At 42.0% G+C, this 20333-nt stretch overlaps 1 protein-coding gene across 1 annotated transcript in view; it reads left to right on the top strand.

Moving 5' to 3' along the window:
• Positions 1–14715, top strand: part of FBN1 (fibrillin 1) — a 207649-nt gene extending 192934 nt beyond the window's left edge. Inside the window, exons 60-65 of the mRNA XM_011928574.1 lie at positions 2769–2885; positions 3150–3278; positions 4033–4152; positions 9312–9543; positions 12057–12231; positions 13408–14715. Coding sequence (XP_011783964.1) covers positions 2769–2885; positions 3150–3278; positions 4033–4152; positions 9312–9543; positions 12057–12231; positions 13408–13797 — 1163 coding nt within the window. The 3' untranslated portion in view covers positions 13798–14715. The remainder of the gene's footprint in view (positions 1–2768; positions 2886–3149; positions 3279–4032; positions 4153–9311; positions 9544–12056; positions 12232–13407) is intronic.
• The last annotated feature ends 5618 nt before the right edge of the window (positions 14716–20333 follow it).

Genomic DNA, 20333 nt, shown 5'->3' with positions numbered 1-20333 from the left:
ATAAGAACCAGCAAAGCTCTGGGCAGAAATCCCTTCTCAAGCAGAAGTTATCCTTTGCAAAAATTTGTTGGTGTAAATTTACTCCTGTGAACGTCTTCCTCAACAATAAGAACGTTATATTTAGTGAATAGCACTAGCGAGTCATACTTAACAATAATTTGGGAAATGAGAGATTTGGAGAAGAAAAGGTAGACCAAGTGGTAGACCAAGAGATATCATGTCATGCCATGAAACTTTGAAGGAAATTTATAGAAACGTACAGAAGTGAGGAAGGTAAAGGGTAGAGTGGAATCTTTTTTTCCCATAAAGCTTAAGTTCTTCCACTTACTTGGTATATACAACTAAATATCGAATGATGCAGCTGTGTGTACCACTGAATCTGAGAAGAGGCTAGAAGGGTGGAGGATGGGACCAGCACATCCCCACGGAGATGGATAGGATCCAGATTGGAGGAGGGGAGAGGAGAGAAGTGGAGAGCAGCAAGAAGTTGGGCTCTTGACCTTTTTCCTGTGTCTGCTGAAAGGGAGAGTTAAGAGGCATGTAATAGAGGATGACATCATGGGCAACTGCCTGAGGCCCTCCTGTGCAGCACAAAGCCTGTCTAATCCTGCAGTTTGGGGAGAGGAAGTTGAGGGACCTACTTACACATTCTAACCATCTTAAATGAACAGTTGCTCATAGCTTTGTTCTTCTCAAATGTGGAACTTGTTTTACATCTGGGGTCACTGTGAGTTCTAGGCAATGTGAAGCTATAACTCAGAGCCATAAATGTATTCATATAAATGAAGAACCAAATTCAAGGGGAAAATATTTCTCATTGTATATATTATCTGTAACAAGCAAAACAAATTTATAGCATTTTTTCTAACCTCTGGGGGCAGAAAATTCTCAAAATTTGTTTCCAGCAATTAAAAGATGAAAAATGACAATGCATCAATAAAGTTCTGTTTATGGCTTTAGGAGTGCAAAGAACAACTGTAATTTTTACATGTCCACTCACAACTTGTCCCTTTTCCTATTTTTTCTCATAAGGTTCAAATTCTTCCACTTACTTGGTATGTATAACTAAATATCAAATGAATAGTGCAGATAGTTGCACCATGGACACTGAGAAGGAAGAGGCCAGAAGGGTGGCTGTGGGAGGAGTATGGGAGCAGCACATCCCCAGTGAGAGATGGGTGGGATGCAGATTAGAGGGGAGAAGAGGAGGAAGGGCGTTCTTGGAGGCAAGAGCAGCGAGTGCTGCTATTCTTCATGTGCTGTACTCATGAAATAGTGTTAGGAGAAATCACTGAGTCATCTTCCTCACCTGTTGCAGGTGAGCTTCAGCAAATGTGTCATGATGCTCCAGCCAAGCTCCTTGGGCCATAGACAGGGGAAACCAGTCCACAGGCTCTGAGAAAGCTGAACAGAGAGTGCATATGAGTCAAGCTCTCAGCAGTGGAAAGAGCACAGGGACGGGCTGCATTATAAGAGAAGCCGGAACTAGGACAGGTCTTGGAAGGGTCTCTCAGTGTAGGTCCACTCCAGATGTTACTCTAGCCGGGAGCTGGCCCTGTGGAGTGAAAGCAGTCACTGGCAAAGCTAGCACTGATCTGCAGCTCCAACACAGTTGTGCAGATGGTGGGGGCATAGTGGTTGAATTTGTGATAAAATAAAGTCACTAATGTGTTTTTCCTGAATATGTGGCAGTTTTAAAATTATCGTTAAAATTTAGCTAGAAGTTAGAACACAACATTTCATCTCTTGGTATCTTGAAATAACATTGGAGTTAAGAATGCAACTAGAAGTTGAGGCATTGAGGAAAGAGGCCTGGTCAAAGCAGAGGGCTTTATGGAGATGTGGGAAACAATGTTGGGTAAACACTGGACACAGTCGTCAGTTTTGGATTTTTGTTTTTCTTTATTTTTGTTGTTGTGTTTGAGACGAGGTTTCACTCTGTTGCCCAGGCTGGAGTGCAGTGGTGCGATCTCAGCTCACTGCAACCTCTGCCTCCCAGGTAGCTGGGATTACAGGCACGCAGCACCACACCCAGCTAATTTTTGTGTTTTTACTAGTGACAGGTTTTGCCATGTTGCCCAGGCTGGTCTCCAACTCCTGAGCTCAAAGTGATCAGCCTGCCTTGGCCTCCCAAAGTGCTGGGAATACAGCACGCTCGGCCTGGAGGCAGTTTTATTAAAGTGCCTTTAGCTATTAAAATGAATTTTTCCTTTGCTTTGTTTCCTTCCTGATTGCTCAATTTTGTTTTATCCTAAGACGAATCCCTAATTAAAGAAATCAGATTTTGTTTTTGACAACTTCTTTTGAGTAGATTAAAAACAGCAAACAGAAAAGAACTAAGCCAGCAAATTAATTTCCAGCTTCAACATTTCTCTTTATGTTTTAACTTAAATAGATCTTTTCAGTGCTCTGGAAAATTTGCAGAATCATTCATCTTTTACTTCATTTAAAAATTTGTTTAAAATGTCATGATTTATTTGAAATTCCTTTGTCGAGGAATTCCTGCATTTCTCCTATTAGAATTATGTTTTCTTGGATCCCCCAAAGATCTCTCTAAGTTTTTTGAGGGGAGGAGGGTCTAAATTGATACCTTGTTTTATCTTTCAGATTTTTACCCCCTGTGTCTCTCCTTGCCTTTTGCTGTGGCTTCTTTCTAGTCAGGGTCATTTGAGACTTCCAAATCAAACTTGGAGCTGCTTCATAGGGGCGGCTCCCCTGATCCTGTTTTGTTGACTTGACTCAAATGCCTATCTTGCATTTTGTGATAGATCTTGATGAGTGTGCAACCAAGCAACACAACTGCCAGTTCCTGTGTGTTAACACCATTGGCGGCTTCACATGCAAATGTCCTCCCGGATTTACCCAACACCATACGGCCTGCATTGGTGAGTAGGAGAGGAAAAATCCTACATGGAATGTAGCGATTCTTTTAAGGGATTATTTTCTATTGCCTCTGCTGTTGGGATAAGAAAACAAAAGCTCAAAGAAATATATGAGTGTGTGTATGTGTGAGCACACCTGTACATGTATGTGAAGAGTTGTTGGCTTTATTTGGCCTTTTCTGAGTCATCCTTCTAACTTTCTTTTAAAGGACACAAAGAGAGCTTTGGGGAATTTTAACCTGTCTTTGCCCCCACTGCTTCTCATAGATAACAATGAATGCACCTCTGACATCAATCTGTGCGGGTCTAAGGGCATTTGCCAGAACACTCCTGGAAGCTTCACCTGTGAATGCCAGCGGGGATTCTCACTTGATCAAACCGGCTCCAGCTGCGAAGGTGGGTGGAGACCTCAGCTCCGATCCAGCTGGTAAATCCTTGTGGTGGTGGCAAGCGTGGCTATGGGCACCTTCATCATCAGCCTCTGTGAGATAGCAGATCTGAGCCCAGGGGGGCACCCAGCTAAAACAGTGTGCACAGGTCCTGTATCTTAGAGATTCATGTTTTGTCTCATGCTTGTGTCTAACACACATGCCTTTCCTAAGTATTTCAAGACCTTTTCTGCTCCGTTTTTAATTTAACCTAATAGGGAATAACTCAGTCAAGAAAAATAGGCAGACTCTTGACTTTGATTCATTAATTTTCTGGTCACTGGGTCCAGAGCCATAAAGGGATTTCTCCCATGTGGACTAAACACACGAGGAATAGCTCTTCTGATGACGTTTAATCAAAAGTTTAAATGATATTTTTAGGAGTTGATTGTGGCTTTGACACATTTTGGTTTCTAATTGTGGCACCAAAAAAAAAAAAAAAAACCCAGCAAACACAAATAACTTATAACTTACAGAGCTGTCCCGGAGAGTGCCTCGGACTTTGCACTAATTTCCTGATCATTTTTATTTGTAGACTTTGCCAGGGCTCTCTGAATGTTTTTCTCCTTGGACTTAGCAGCAGTTCCAGAAGAGAGATTCTTGAATTTTTTGGTGGTAGAATAATGTGTAGGATGCGTAGGGGCCAGATTTCTTATTAGAATCTGTGTGGCTTCAGAGAGAGATGTTGAGTTGGCGTCATGGTGGCTCTGCTTCTTTTTCAGACGTGGACGAGTGCGAGGGTAACCACCGCTGCCAGCACGGCTGCCAGAACATCATTGGGGGCTATAGGTGCAGCTGCCCCCAGGGCTACCTCCAGCACTATCAGTGGAACCAGTGTGTTGGCAAGTAACTTTTCCTCACTCTCAAGATGCATGGCTATCAGCTCCTATGAAGCAAAACACGGCTTTCTTTCTGAAGCTGTAAATGTGTTATTGAAGCAACAAATACTCATTTAAAATTGCCCTAACCTGGTTGAAACCCAAGGGAAGTAACAGTCTTTGCAAAACAGCAAACTAAGAAAAAAAAAATTGTAATCAAGGATACTTTGAGAGCATCTGAAATGAAATGCCCCCAGAATTTTTTGAAGCCCAGTATCCTCCACCCTCCTACTGCACTGCTAGTCATCAGCCCACACTTGAGTTATGTTAACATCAGGGGTCAAAAAATCTTACTTATGACTGAAAAATATCAGCCAGCCAGAGGCTATTTTGAGTGACTTTTGGCCTGAAGATGCCAAAGTAGTTCTGTTCAGCTCTACACATTTTGGGATAGAGTGCAAGCAGGAGACACAGCAAGGGTTTTTCTTTTTTCTTTTTTTTTTTCAAGATTGCTAAGTTCTTTTGATACTTAAGGGAGATCTACAGACTCTCTCATTAAATTGAAATGATGTCATCTTTGATTCTACAATGTCATGGGAAAATAACTCTTAATGCACATCCCAGAATCAAAACATTGTGAGTCTGGAGGGATACCAGAAGCCGTTCCGCTCAGGCACGTTGTTTTACAGATAAGGACCTAGAAGTCCAGAAAGGGAAGGTAGTATGTCCTTGCCCAGTTATTTAGTGACATGCTTGGAACTAGAATCCACAACTCTTAACTTTCTGATTAGAGCTGCCTTTCAAGTGTCACATTCACTTGTTTTTGTTCATTCAGCAAGTGTCTGTGGAGTGCCACTGCAAGCTTGGTGCTTTGGTAAACTGTTCTGGTTGCCACACTATTTGGTAGAGCCCTCCTTAGCAAAAACTCAGAGAATTACTGCTTCCTGGGTGCAGGCTCTGCATGGCAATGGTTCACTTTCATGCAGATGAAGACATATTTGGTGTGTTTTCATTTATCAAAATCATCTCGGTCATCTAGTTTGATTCTACACAGGACAGCTTTGCAGTGGCGCGTCGGGTTGACTAAAGTGACCCCTGTGCTATAGGAGTTTAGACTGCGCAAGTCTCTGGCTAGCTATCTGGTTTTAATCAAAATGTCTTTGTTCATTAGCAGCTCAGGGAGGTCTTTGATGTTAATCACCAGTTTCTGACATTGTTCACAGAACTTCCAGAGTGAACTTTGTTGATCCAGTACCCCGTTTATGAGCCTGTCTGTTCTCATTATTTAGGTCTTTTTTTTTTTTTTTTTTTTTTGAGACAGAGTCTCGCTCTATCGCCCAGGCTGGAGTGCAGTGGTGCAATCTTGGCTAACTGCGAGCTCCACCTCCCGGGTTCATGCCATTCTCCTGCCTCAGCCTCCTGAGCAGCTGGACTGCAGGCACTCGCCACCACACCCAGCTAATTTTTTGTATTTTTAGTAGAGACAGGGTTTCACCGTGTTAGCCAGGATGGTCTCGATCTCCTGACCTCATGATCCACCCACCTCAGCCTCCCAAAGTGCTGGGATTACAGGCGTGAGCCACCACGCCCAGCCTATTTAGGTCCCTTTAATAATGCTGGAGCTAAGTGAAGAAACATGAGAGAGGAAAGGTATGTCGCTCCTGTACCTTCTCCTCCTCCTACCATCAGTCCGAGGATAGTAGAGGCGACCAGGCCGTGCACTAGCGTCTTGGAGATTCTGCTCTAGTCTTGTGAAGATCATCTCCTGGATGGACACTCTAAAAAAATAAGTTGATTTAGAAGTCAGAAGAAGTTTGGGGTTCTTAATGCCTCCAACTGCCAAATTGCCCTCATAAATCTTGAGAATTAGAGTTATCTAGAATGAGCATTGCCTTGGGCTAAAATAGCTTCCCCAGAACAACAAGAAACAGAACAGATCTCTTAGACCAGCCCTTCCTGGATCCTCACTCCCAGGTGGCTGGAAGTTCACTCTTTGGGGTAAGGAGGCCACCGATTTCATTGCTTTCTAGAAGTAAATTTCAAAAATTTAGCTTGCAGATAGACGGAGTTGACCCATTCTCCTCTAGAGAAAGTGAGTAAAAGAAAGCCCATCCTGCACTTGTGAATTTTCCTATCGGTACTCCCTTAAGGCCACTCCCTTAAGGCCAGATGAACAGTGCAATCTGGATGCTGAAATCTTTGATTTTAGAGGACAGAGTGGTGGGTTTCAATCCACTTTTAAGGAGTGGTTTTCAGACTTTAATGCTATTTTGATAAAACTCGAATTGTCTCTTTTTATAAAACAAACAAAACCCTCGCCAATCTAAGTACCAACTGGAAGAATAAAACAAATATTTGGGAGTGTAAAAAAAATTCCTTGTGGAGTCATTTGCTCCAGAGTGCAGAGGATGAAAAAGGTCAGGAAGAGTGCAAGACATGTTAACCAAATCGTGGTGTTTGTATATTGATACAAAGGGCAAGTGCACAAACATGCTGTTTTTTAAACTGTAAACACTGAATATTTGCCAATTTCTTATTTTAATCTGTGCTCTACTCCATCCTACCTCTCCAACCTAGATAAGCAAGTTTAATTTAAACTTTATTAAATTCTCAGGGAGGGAAGAAAATGTAAAATAAAATGTAAAAGAACGCGAAGGGGAAGGGGAAAACTCTTGATCGTTGTAGTAACACAGATAGATGCTCAAAGTTAAAAAGAACCTTAGATCTAGCCTTCCCTCTTTCCTAATATGTAAATCCTTCTCTAACTTCCTTGCTTATCCCAGTTTGGCTGAAATACCACCTTAAAGGGTGCTCACTGTCTCCCAAGATAGCCCAATCTATGTGTAGACAGCTTCTAATACTTAGAAATGTCTTTTTTTTGGTATTTAAAAAAATCATTTCTCCTCCCTCTAATTTCTCACCATTGGTCCTACTTCTGCTCTTTGGAGGAAAAGATACAGAATAACTCTAAGAATGACAAGTCTTCCCCCTCATATACCCACGCCCTGCAGGTTTTATTAGTCAGGGTCCCAGCAAGAAACAGATGGCTGAGGCCAACCAAAAGTGGGGGACAGGGGAGCAGAGCTTGCTCCTGCTCCATAGATCAGCCACGTGGAGCCACGAGCAGGTGGAGAGGGTAGAGGATGGACATGGAGGAGCAAGGAGACATCAGCCCAGGGGTGTTCTCTCCACTGAAGTAAATATGTTTGGTTCTTCATTCTTTCTTTGACATGGAGCTTGGTGCCAGTGGTTTCTGTTGCTCTCTATTGCACACTTCATCCTCAATTTAAAATAAGGAGAAATAACACAGACAATGTGTTGAACACAGAAAGAGAAAGGGAAGAATGAGAAAGAGAAAATTGTTATTTCTATTTTAAGAGGCCTGGTGCCCAAGTGACCTTGGCTGGAGACTTGAAGGTCTTTGGATACAAAATATCTTCAGACAGGCAAAGTTAAGGTCAAAGACCTATAGCTGAAGGGAAGGAGGGAAAGAGAGAAAGAAGGGGGGAAAGAGAGAGAGAAGGAGGGAAAGAGAAGGAAGGAGGGAAAGAGAGAAGGAGGGAAAGAGAAGGAAGGAAGGGAGGGAGGGAGGGAAGGAAAGAAGTTAGCAGGCATGGAAGGAGGGAAGGAAGGAAGGCAGGCAGGAAGGAAATATGAATATATACTAAATATATACAAGTGAGCATCCTTCCTCACCACTTTTTTTATCCACCTGTTTTCTAATTTAAAAAAAAAGAAAAAATAGATTTTTTGAGAAACAGTGTTTTTCTTTGTAAATGAATCTGCTTTAGCAAAGAAGGTAAACATATTACAGGAGAAAGGAAGCACGAGCTTAAATGTGGAGCATCTCTTGAGAGGCACTGTGGTATAAAGGAAAGCACACGGATGGCCTTTGCAGTCCAACAGACCTGGCTGTGAATTTCTGCCCCGCTGCTGCTGGCTGTGACATCTTGGAAGAGCTTTCTGAGCCTCACTTTCTTTAGCTGTAAAACAGAGAATATACCACTTTCTCAGGATTGTTAGGAAAGCTAAGGAAATGAATGGGCAATGCCTGTATCCTATCTATCATAAAACAGGTATCTAATAAACATTCATTTGCTTTCCCTTCCTCGCTTCCATAGGAATTGGGTATTCACTAAGAGAAGGCCAATCTGTCTACATTCAAATGAACGTACGCCTGAAAATGGGCTATGGCAGTTAAGAAACGTCTTACCAGCAAGTTTCCAACCTGCCCTGCAAAGGCAGATCTACAAAAATATATTAGAGACTTCCAAAAATTATAAATCAGAAATAATGAGAAACTCATGGTTTTCTCCCTTCTAGTTGATTTTTTTAAGTAAGATTTCTCTTTCCTGCTTCCTAGCATCAGACTTGGCAGGTCCCTGTGGGTAGCCAGTCCTGCAGCTTCTGTCTCTCTTGTGGGTTTTCCCCAATTACTGCTCGTGAAGTCTGCACCGATTCTCTTCCAGCCACACTTAGTTTTAGACAGGGCTCAGACACTCTGGGCAGGAGGCTGGTTTGAATAAGGAGGGGGCCGATTCAGTGATGGGAGCAGACATACCAGAAGGCATTATTCATCTCCCAGAACAAGTACCTGGGGGCTTTTGCAGATTTTTGAAAAGGAAGTCCAAATGGGGCAGACACTTGGGGCAGGATATCAGCCCTTGCCAGATCGGCACATCCTGAAATAGGCGGACAGGGAAAGCAGCCTGTGGGAAAATGGTTGGTCTCTGCTTTTGAGACATTTGTCTTCTTGCTGGGCACTTGTGAAGCCAGGGCACAGAGAACTGCAAGATTCCTTCCCTCCCACCTTGAACCCTAAATCCTAGCTACGGACCAGCACCATGTTGGTTCATGACTGGATGTTTACATGGAGCAGAAGATACCAGTGTTGACTTCTGATGAGAACTGGAGTCTACTAGTCCTCAGAATGCCATCCTCTAATGCCCTCTGCCTGGTGCATTTGACTTCATCTTCCATGTTTACTCACAACATAGAAAAAGCCACATCCGTGCCTGCATCTTCCTCTGCTGTTGCTCTCCCCACCCAGCCACCTCTGCCTGTCTTCCCTTCCTGAGAGCCTAGCTGAGGGCCAGCTGGCCGGCAGCGAGTGGCCAGATCCAATGTCCTCAATAGAAATCTCTGGCTGCTGCCACACATGCCGCTTCTTCTTTGCCCTGCAGATGAAAACGAATGCCTCAGCGCTCACATCTGCGGAGGAGCCTCCTGTCACAACACCCTGGGGAGCTACAAGTGCATGTGTCCCGCCGGCTTCCAGTATGAACAGTTCAGTGGAGGATGCCAAGACATCAATGAATGTGGCTCTTCGCAGGCCCCCTGCAGCTATGGCTGTTCCAACACCGAGGGCGGTTACCTGTGTGGCTGTCCACCTGGTTACTTCCGCATAGGCCAAGGGTAAGCACTGCTCTTCCTGGTCGTGGTTGGAGATTCTGTCATTCGTAATATAATTAAGTCTACTGAACTCAACATTACCTGTCCTAGCAGAGGAGAACCATGCTTTTTGTAATCCTAAAATTAATTCCAGTTAGCTTGGCAAAAGTTTTAGGTGATTTTATTTGAAAGGAAGCATCTGGATTTCTGGAAACATCAAACAGAGTAATGAAACTACATCGTAAATATCTCGCTATATGACTTCTCTCTCTCATTCTCTTGATCTTCATGTCTTGTTGGGAAGTGATTCGTCTCTCTGTAAATACACCTCTGCCAACCCATGACAGAACTGGGCTCACCCTGGACACGACTGATCCTCTCTTCTCCTGGGGCAGGGGGGATTCTGTCTGGACTTCAAATGCCTTTGTATCTAGCTCCTGTTAGGATAAGTCAAAGACATCCCTTTGGGTTGGAGATCATTTAGGTTTTAAATTATATTTTACATTTCAGACTTGAATATACATTAAATATTACCAAAGGTGCATTGGGCATGAGAATTGAAACACTTACTGTATTTTTCTGGTAAAAACAAAAACAAAATCAAACGAACAAACAAAAAAAAACCACTTCACTAAATTATAGGTATGTCTGTGTAAGAGTTGGGGCAGGGAAGGCCTATTTTTAGTTTACTCAGTGATTTAACAGTTTAGTGTTACGTTTTCAAAGTTTGAATCTTTTTTCCTGCTGAATTAATCTGGACTCGGGTGTCCGCCTAGTTTTAGCTATCCTGAGAGGAAGTGCACATTTTAACTTTTTCATTAGGAACACGTAGACATTAAATATATATATACATTATGTACTCCCCCACATGCATGTACACACACACCCCCACACACATCCACACTTACACCAAATTATTAATGTAGCAGTCTTTGATTTCTTGACATACAAACATCAAGTGATTCATTTTGGATCTGGGTAGGTAGAAGAATGTTTCGTGGGAAGCACACAGAATGCCAGCAATCGGACACAAATTCCCAGATGTTTGTGTCTGGCTCTCAGTAGACTCATTCTTTATAGTTTAATGCCAGAACCATTTTTTCCCAGCAAAAATTGTGACACTCTAAACTGGCTTTTGGCCAGTGGGATTTTGTAGTCACACTTCTTATAAGTGGTGCTCCCGGGATATGAAAATACTGGAAAGGAGTTCTGAGAAAGGAACCAAAGCCTGCAAATTTGCAGTTTAACTCCGAATAATGTAATCATTGTGTGAATGTATACGCATGCGCACACACCCACAGGCTGAGCATTTATCAGTTCATCCATTGTATTGTTTCTACATATTTCATGTTGCAAGATAAAGAGGAAAGGAAGTGTATTGGACTCTGGCAAGCTTAGGGGAAACAGTAGGAACCTATAAATTGCTTTGAAATACAACAGATATTCTGTTCATTGGCAACATATTTTGAATCCTGAGGGTATATAGGAAAATGAGTTCTAAAGAGCAGATCAGCTATTACAGAGAAACAGATACATAATCTTTGGTCTACATTATGACCCATTGTTAGAAATCTACCCATTTAAAACAGTTTTGGCCCCTCTGAATCACTAGAGTGGACTCTGCCCCCAAATAAAGATTCTTTTAAGGACCATTAGAATGTTTCAACACATTTGGAAAGAGGAGCTTGATAAATACACATTCCAAGTGGCCTCTGAAATAGTAAGCAGAATAACAAAACAAGGTACTTGTGAAACATTTGAGCCTCCCTCCATAACTTGGCTTTGATAACTGAAAGGCAAAGAAAAACAGCTGAACGAGTTCTCTCTTGGGCATGGATTTGTTTATCCATCTTCACATGAGTCACAGCCAGTGGCCCTAGTGGTTTTGAATGACTTGAAACAGTTTCCCACAGTTGGGCAAGCTCTGATACATGCATTTTATATACTGCATATCATCATAGTTTATTATTAAATTAACCTTCATTATCACCTGGGCTTTCTTCGTATCCTCAGTAGCATCAGCAAAAGTGACACGTCAAGGAATAGGAGCAATTGCTCCAAAGCTTGAGTGAGGAAGAGTAATGATGGAAGTGGAGGAATGCAAGAAACCCAACAGTGATGTCTCACACCTCGCTCACTCCCATGGAGCCTATTTCATAAAAAGAAGCCATTTTTATTTAGCCTCCCAAGTTACATGGCCTCCCTCATCGACTATTCTCTTGTTTCCACTCCGTGTCTCCTCCCCAGTATAAGTACTGAAAAATGCTTTTCATGTTAGGTTTGGAAATGAAGAGATAAATAAATATGCAAGACAGGGTCTTGAAAGGCAGTAGAAAGAAATCAATACATTCAGGGAACTGGGAATTAGAGGCCAAACAGAGGACCTCAATGTAGTTCTCAGAACTAGCTGATCCTCCAGCGGACAAGCAAGGGCTGTATCTCACAAGTGCAGGGAGCAGGCTTCACCAGAACTCTTGCACCACCTACCTTGTCTTCCCATTCTAATTAAAAACATCTATGCTCCCCTTCTGCTGCAGGCACTGTGTTTCTGGAATGGGCATGGGCCGAGGAAACCCAGAGCCACCTGTCAGTGGTGAAATGGATGACAATTCGCTCTCCCCAGAGGCTTGTTACGAGTGTAAGATCAATGGCTACCCCAAACGGGGCAGGAAACGGAGAAGCACAAACGAAACTGATGCCTCCAATATCGAGGTGGGTCAGAAGGTAGTTTCTCCTGATGTCTCCTATAGTGGAAAGTCCTTCCAGATTCCTGTGGTTTCCTCCAAAGTGTGAAAAAGCTCCCCAGGGAGAAACTCCAGACATTCCCTGAGCTCTAGGCTGTATTTTATAAGAGGCCGTGGGGCTTTCTGGAGTTTCTTGCTGCTTTTCGGGAGTGCCCATTTGAAGGTTTTCACATACTTGCTCATTTCCTCTGTCTCGCCAAAAAAAAGTCAAATACCCACCCAAAGTCTGCTGAAAGGATAAGGTCTGAGATCCAGGACAGCAAGTGGGCAGAACAGCGAAGTGACATAGTGCTCCCTACATAGGGACGCCAAGTTCTGAAAGCTAGAGGCTCCTGTACTGAAAAGAGCCATGTGGAGTGTGAGGGAACTTGGATCGTAGACAAAAATAACATGGAGCTGAAGCAGCCTGGTTTCCTTTGCCTACGGGCTGCTGCAGCCTTTCAGTCAACTCAGAAGTGCACAGATATTCACCCAGACCTCTGGCTCTGGGCCCATAGAATCCAGCACATGTGGTCCCAGAGAGGCAAGCAAGAAGCCAGGTGAAAAGCATTGAATATTAGCAGATCATCACAGTCAGGAAGTAGGCTCATAGGTGTGTCCTTAGGAGGAGATGGTTTTGCGTCAGTGAATCAAATTGAAATAGTCTGGTTCTTCGTATTGGTGCTGCAGCCCATCTGCTGTCGTTTAAGAAATGAGATAAGTCTTTGGAAAGAAAATAATCTATTAAAACAGTGGTTCTCAAACTTGAGCATGCATCTGAATCACCTACTAGGTCTTGTTAAAATTGATTGCTGGGAGACATCCCCAGGGTTTCTGATTCAGTAGTTCTGGGGTGATGCCGAGAATTTGCATTTCTAACAGATTCCCAGGTGATGCTGATGCAGCTTATTCAGGGACTACACTTTGAGACCTCCAGATACAAATGATTCCAACTTTTCTCCCTGACATCAGTTAATATTTTCAAATATTACAAATATGTGCCAATTTAGTACATTTGTGGTCTAAACAAAATGCTTTCAATATTGTATATGCAGCATAAGGCAGAAAATTGTATTAGTGTGAAATTTGAGTCATTTTTTCTTTAATATGACAGCTAAGTGGCATATGTACATTGCATTTAACTCATTGCCATGTGTCTTTCCAGCATCAACCTGAGACAAAAGCCAATGTGAGTCTTGCAAGTTGGGATGTTGAGAAGACGGCCATCTTCGCTTTCAATATTTCCCACGTCAGTAACAAGGTTCGAATCCTAGAACTCCTTCCAGCTCTTACAACTCTGACGAATCACAACAGATACTTGATCGAATCTGGAAATGAAGATGGCTTCTTTAAAATCAACCAAAAGGAAGGGATCAGCTACCTCCACTTCACAAAGAAGAAGCCAGTGGCTGGAACCTATTCATTACAAATCAGTAGTACTCCACTTTATAAAAAGAAAGAACTTAACCAACTAGAAGACAAATATGACAAAGACTACCTCAGTGGTGAACTGGGTGATAATCTGAAGATGAAAATCCAGGTTTTGCTTCATTAATTCACCATCCAGAGACCAAATAATTAAAAGAAAAACAAATATAGATAGGTAGAATTATATTTTCCCCCAATCAGAATCATCATATCATAGGTACAATCTTTCACCAAGTAAATTTGTATAAATAAGCACTATTCTTGTATTACCAAAGCAAGGTACAGGTGACTACCCTAGTTCCAAACAACCACTTTCTCAGGCTTCTCATGTGTGTAGCTAAGCTACCTTGTCATATGTGTTGATTCTTGAAAACTGGGACATGTATTTCCATTGGGGGTTGGCCATTTATGCTGACATGCCATCCTTCCAGCAAACGTACAGGAATGTGCTTTCAATTGATGGACTACTCTGTTTTTTGCAAATTTGTAAACTTTGCTTCTCCAAACACCAGTACTAGGTTGGCCATTTATGATACCTATTTGGTGCTAGTAAATTTTCAAACTAGATTTATAAATGCACTGTAATATTTACACGACTTAGAAACCAAATCACAAGTATTCAGTTCCAATACTTCATTCATTTCAGCCAACCAAAGTTAGTTCAGTAGCTTCTCTCAGTTATGAGTATAATACATTACATGTAAATTAAGTGTGTGTATACTGTAATCGTGCTATTTTTTATCATTGAAACATTTATAAACTAGAATAATAATGCCCTTAATGTGAGGGTTTGTAATGGTGCTTATTAAGACCAAAGACTTGTTAAATGTATACACCAAATGGTAATGAAATTTCTGTGACTGGCCCACGCGTGCATAGAGAGGTCTGGGAGGACCAGGAAACAGCCTCAGTGGCCAGAGGATCACCAGTGCATCCTTCATCACAGCATGTGCAATATGCCAAGATTACCCTCGGTCATTCCTGTCAACAAGGGGTCAATGTCATAAATGTCACAATAAAACAATCTCTTCTTTTTTTTAGTTTACCCCTTGGCTTTGTGTTCTTGCATGGATTTGGGGTTGGAGGGGCCATTCTGGATGCTAAATAAAGTCTCCTGGATTTAAATTATCCTGGGTCTGTTAGTTATGGCTTATAAAGATACCAAATCTGTAACCACTAGAAGAAAATTTAACATATAAGTCGATCCCTTGTTTTATCCATTGAAGATAGCAGAGTCTGGTGTCATTAACCTCACTTGCTTGTGAGAAATTTAGGTTGTAGAGTCATTTCTGAAACATGACCTAACTAATCTTGTGACTTTTAAACTTTCAGATTTAAATAGTTTTAAATATCAAGTTCAGTCATTGTCTTACAGCACGTGAATTTCATTATAATAGATTTATCATGCCCCCCTCTCAAATACACACAGTTTTGGCAAGACTTAGGTGTTCTGTTCCATTTTTTTTTCCCCCTAAACATCTTTTGTTAGTCAATGCTCATCTAATTACAAAGGGATAATCCCAGACTGTATCCAATTACTATAACTTTTGGTTTCTTAATGTCATAATTTTAAGTCTGTTTTATTTTAAGTGCAATATTGAGTATTTAGCTGTTAGGCTCATTCCATTGATATGAAATAATTTTTTTAAATCCCTAAGGGCAGGAAAGCATTTCATGGTAGTGAAAATAAGGGGAAATAAGATTGCTGCATGAAGGTGGGGGTGGAGAAACTAGGTAGGACACAGGAAAATGCTCTCAAAATCTTTGAAGAGCTCAGCTGAAACAAATGGAGTAGATTTGGCTCATACTATTCTGGAAGGCAAAACCAGGGTCAGCTGATGTCAGTCCCAGTTTACTACACACGGTCCCAATTACAGAGCTACTCACTGAAAGAATGGGTTTCCTTGCACTGTGGTGAGCTCCCTGTCACAAGATAGAAGAGTTTCAGTCTAGGCTTAATGGCAACCATTGGACAAAGATGCTTTCTTCCACCTAATAGGCCATGAACATCTTGAAGGTAATTTTGTATCTCTAATTTTGTTTATAATAGGTGCTCAACAGAATGAACTGAATGGCTATTACAAAGGGGGGTTGTACCTTGGGTAAGAGGTTAAAATATAATTCAAAATTTCCGTCTAACTCTGCACCTATGGAACCATGCGATAGAGGTGTATTAAAATTGTTAGTGAAGAATATATAGCATATGGTAAACAACAGTTTGCATATGGAAAATGTCTTTGATGATTTAACCAGAACTGCATTATATTCAATAATGGATTTTCTTTATAACAAACAACAGGAGAAAATGGAGTTGGCACACAGTGGATCACTTTGATATTTTTAATAGTCCAAGTCTGGATTTTATTTATTCCAGAGCCAACAATTTTGAACAGCATATTTTCCATGTTTCTGACTGTAACAAAACATTTTCCTCATTGTTCCATTGTAAATATTCCTCTTGTTGGAACTCTTTAATCCTGAGATTTCAACCTGTACCTTTCAATTTCACTTTCAATAGTTGAAGAACTTGGCTTTGTACATCTCTCAGAAGCTTGAAAATATCTTGTCTCTACCCCCTCAGCCCATTTCATTTGCCAATAATTATTTTGTAAGTAGGGTTGAAATGAACTCAGCTGGCCTTGTGAAATGTTTAAACTTGCACAAACAACTACATTTTTGTTCAACAAATAGCAGTTTACTCAGCCAAAATCACTTTGGACATTGCCATTACAAATACTGTTAAACTTCAGAAATCATGTCTGTAAATTAGATGAGCCAAAATAAAGGACAATTGGGTTGATGCTGTATTAGTATCCTTAAAAGTTATACACCCATAAACTGTTAGGGATTTTAAAATTACCGTCAACTTGGTCCACAGAATATAGTTTATTCTGGTTTTAACTGTAGTTCTTAGAGAACTGTATTAGAAATGTAATTATTAGAAATGTAATTATTAAATGATGTAAGGACATTGCTTTTAAAGTTAGAAGATCATTACTGGCAGAAATATTAGTTTCACATTTATAGCTGAAGACAGATATTTACCCCTTGCCAATTTAAAATAACACTTTGTAAAAAAGAAGAAAAAAACCAATTTACTTCATTATGCTTTTTTGAAACCCAATATGAGCCTGACATTACATATGAATTAGGAAAAGATTGTCTATGTTATTCTAAGTTTTAGGGTTAGAGAGATAGAAGAAGGCCGTACATTTGATTTTGCAAATTTCCATGTGTATTCATGACTGGGTTTATTTACAGGACTGGATCTCAGTTAAAGGCATTCTCACAAATATCTGCATAAACATGAGGGTCTTGTATATTTGACACCTGACATGCATTTGGCAAGACCTGACAAAAATCACAAAATCTGTTGTTTCAACTAACTGCTAATAAATCTAAAATGTTTTCTTTTTTTCAAACAAAGTCATAAACCTCGTTTTAGGACATAGGCTGCTTTGAATCCTTGATTCAAACCTGAATTATGGCTGGGCACTGTGGCTCACGCCTGTAATCCCAACACTTTGGGAAGTCAAGGTGGGCAGATCACTTGATGTCAGGAGTTTGAGACCAGCCTGGCCAACATGGTGAAACCCCATCTCTACTGAAAATACAAAAATTAATCAGGCATGATGGTGCGCACCTGTAGTCCCAGCTACTCAGGAGACGGAGGCAGGAGAATTGCTTGAACCCAGGAGGCGGAGGTCGCAGTGAGCTGAGATTACACAACTGCACTCCAGCCTGCATGGAAGAGTGAGACTCCATCTCAAAAAGAAAAAAGAAAAAAATCTGAATTATAACCTCTAAAAATGGATGTCAGTTTTTTTCTTTTTTTTGAGACGACGTCTGGCTCTGTCGCCCAGGCTGGAGTGCAATGGCCGGATCTCAACTCACTGCAAGCTCCGCCACCTGGGTTTACGCCATTCTCCTGCCTCAGCCTCCGAGTAGCTGGAACTACAGGCGCCCGCCACCTCGCCCGGCTAGTTTTTTGTATTTTTTAGTAGAGACGGGGTTTCACCGTGTTAGCCAGGATGGTCTCTATCTCCTGACCTCGTGATCCGCCCGTCTCGGCCTCCCAAAGTGCTGGGATTACAGGCTTGAGCCACCGCGCCCAGCCAGTTTCATTTTTTATTGTTGGATGGTAGAAGGTGCATCCTTTTTAACTGAACCAAGTTATAGCAGGTAAGTGGGTGTGATTTCTGGCGAGCTCCACACTGTGCTGTCTGTTCATTGTGATTTTTGATCTTTGTGACCATTCCCATTTCATAAATGAAGGCAAAATTATCCTCTCTTTGCTCCCCTGTGCCCCTTGTGGGTTGGTTATGGTGTCAGCTAGAAGGCATCAAGCCTTCCAAGTACTTCTGGAATCCATAGCTTGGGTTCAAATCTAAGTAACACAGAAGTGGAGATTTTAAGCAAAAAGCAGCTGCTCTACTGAGCGTTTCCTAACTTCCATATCCCACCTGATGTATTCTTTGCAGCTGTGCTAGGAGTTGCGGGGGAAAAAAGGAGAAATCTGTTTCCTTTTTACCCTGAAATACTCTCTTGGGGAGAATTAAATCAAACCTACATGATCAAATTTTTCTTCTCCTGGAAATGGAGACGTTTGAAAACATCCTGATGATAATCACACATCCCATCAGTCCCGTAGACACTGACAGAAAGAGGTCACAGGCCTTTGTAGTTGTGTCTACATGGTGAACTCTGCTCTGTGTGGCCCCACCAGCTCTGCTATGGAGAAGTCCAGACCTGTCAGAAAAGATTAATGAGACCTGAATATATCAGAATTTCCAAGGCTCAACAGACGAGATTGGGTTTGTGTCTATGTATTTTGGTAACTACATGAAATCAGCACGATGTGCTGCTCAGCCTTTCTGTCTTCAGCTGTACGGAGATTATCCTTCTTTGGGCAGGCCCGTGATCAGGCCGGGTGGCAAGCTCCTCCCTGAGGCCTGCTGCTTCCTGCGCCTTTGTGGCTTGGCTTCCGTGGGCTCTCTGGTGGGTCATTCACAGGAGGTGTGGTGCCTCCAGCTGAGGAGTCAGCGTGCTGTGGAACCAGCTCCCCAGGAGAAAATAGCTCCTGATCTCATGCCTACATGTTCACCCCCACAGGTCTCACCCCTGCCGGGAGAGGACATGGAAGCCAGGTGCACCATCCTTAAAAGCTGATGCTTTCAGACTTGATTTTTTTTTCCTAGCGTCAGTGATTCCTGGTTTACAGAGCTTTGACCTTTCTGTGGGCTGGAAAGAAAGTTCCCTGAGAGCTCATTTTGCTCCTGAGGAGCACCTGCCTGAGAGTCCTGATACTGCAGGACATCTGGGGTCTGAAAACTGTGCTCAAGTCTTAGTTCCATCCCTTTCTAGTTATTCCACCCAGGGCAACTCCTTGATGTCTCTCAGCCTTGTTATTGTGGATAATAGTAACACCTTCCCTATATCTTTGCAGGACCATTGGTACCCACTATAAATAAAAATCTAACACTTCTGTAGAACTTCACAGTTTTAACAAGCACTTGTGAACTGTGACCTCTGATCCTCAATCCTCACCTCAATCCTAGATTTTTATCATCCTCATCATGCATAAGTTGGGGTCTCTTGCCAAAGGTCTCTCAAAGTAAAGAGTTGCGACTGAGACTAAAAACTCCAGATCTTCTGACGACACAGTGCATGCCCAGTTCACTGTGCATGCCAGAAAAATGAATAAAATGTAACACAAGAAAGCAAAATAGGAATCTGTAAGCTACAAATTACATTTGTGATTCAAGATCTAGGCTTGTCTCTGCTCTTCTAGAAACCAAGAGAAGGCTGAGGAGAGGGTGGGCCATATTGTTCTCAGTCCTCTTGCTCTGCTTGCTCCCCTCCCTCGCCCCTCCGTAAATCTCATCATGGCCCCTGTAACCCGCTGCTGCTAAAAGAGGCCTCTGATGGCAAGGACTGGGCCTGCTTTGTCCTTGTAGCTTTGTCACCCAGCTCAGTGCCTGGCACAGAGTAGGCACTTAATATGTGTTGAAAGGATCAATGACTGAGATTAGGAGAAGGAAAATAGGAAAAATCTCTGCAGAAGAGCAACCTATTTCTCCTCTCTGTCTCTTCCTCTTCATCTCCCTCCCTTCCTTCGTTTTTCTGAAAAAAATATTTTCTGAGCACTTGCCTTGAGCCATCTGCATGAAGCAGTAGAGACAAAGATGAACGAAGCCAGGTTCCTAGCGCAGAGGTACTTTCAACTACGGGGTAGCAGAGCAGCTCTCTCCCAGCTCTAGTCTTAGTGGGGATGTGAGCCTTTGAGGCTCTTAAATGAAGTAGCAGGGTGTATGATCTTCAGTGCCGTGGTCCCAGAAACCAGGAGGCAAGCTATGCTCATGTAGTATGCTCCTTCTGACATCTGTAAAGCCCCATGTCTAGAGCCTCATGAATCACTGAAATTAAAACACCCTTCTAACCTATCTCCCCCATATAAAGCTGTGGTAGTTTTCACATAAAATGGTGGTTTTCAGTGGTGAGTTCATTTTTAAAGTTAAATTTCTATACTTAAATGAAACTTACTCTGAAATCCCATACATAAAATACAAGCAGAGCTTTGTGGGTTAAAGCAAAGCTAGGCAGCCTGGAGACACTCACTGCCTCCAAGACAACTCTTATTAAAAATTATAACAAAGATTGAGT

Source organism: Colobus angolensis, unplaced genomic scaffold, assembly GCF_000951035.1.
Source record: "Colobus angolensis palliatus isolate OR3802 unplaced genomic scaffold, Cang.pa_1.0 Scaffold78, whole genome shotgun sequence".
Lineage (NCBI taxonomy): Eukaryota > Metazoa > Chordata > Mammalia > Primates > Cercopithecidae > Colobus > Colobus angolensis.
Note: the sequence above shows the minus strand (reverse complement) of the source record. Positions and strands in the feature narration are given on the sequence as shown.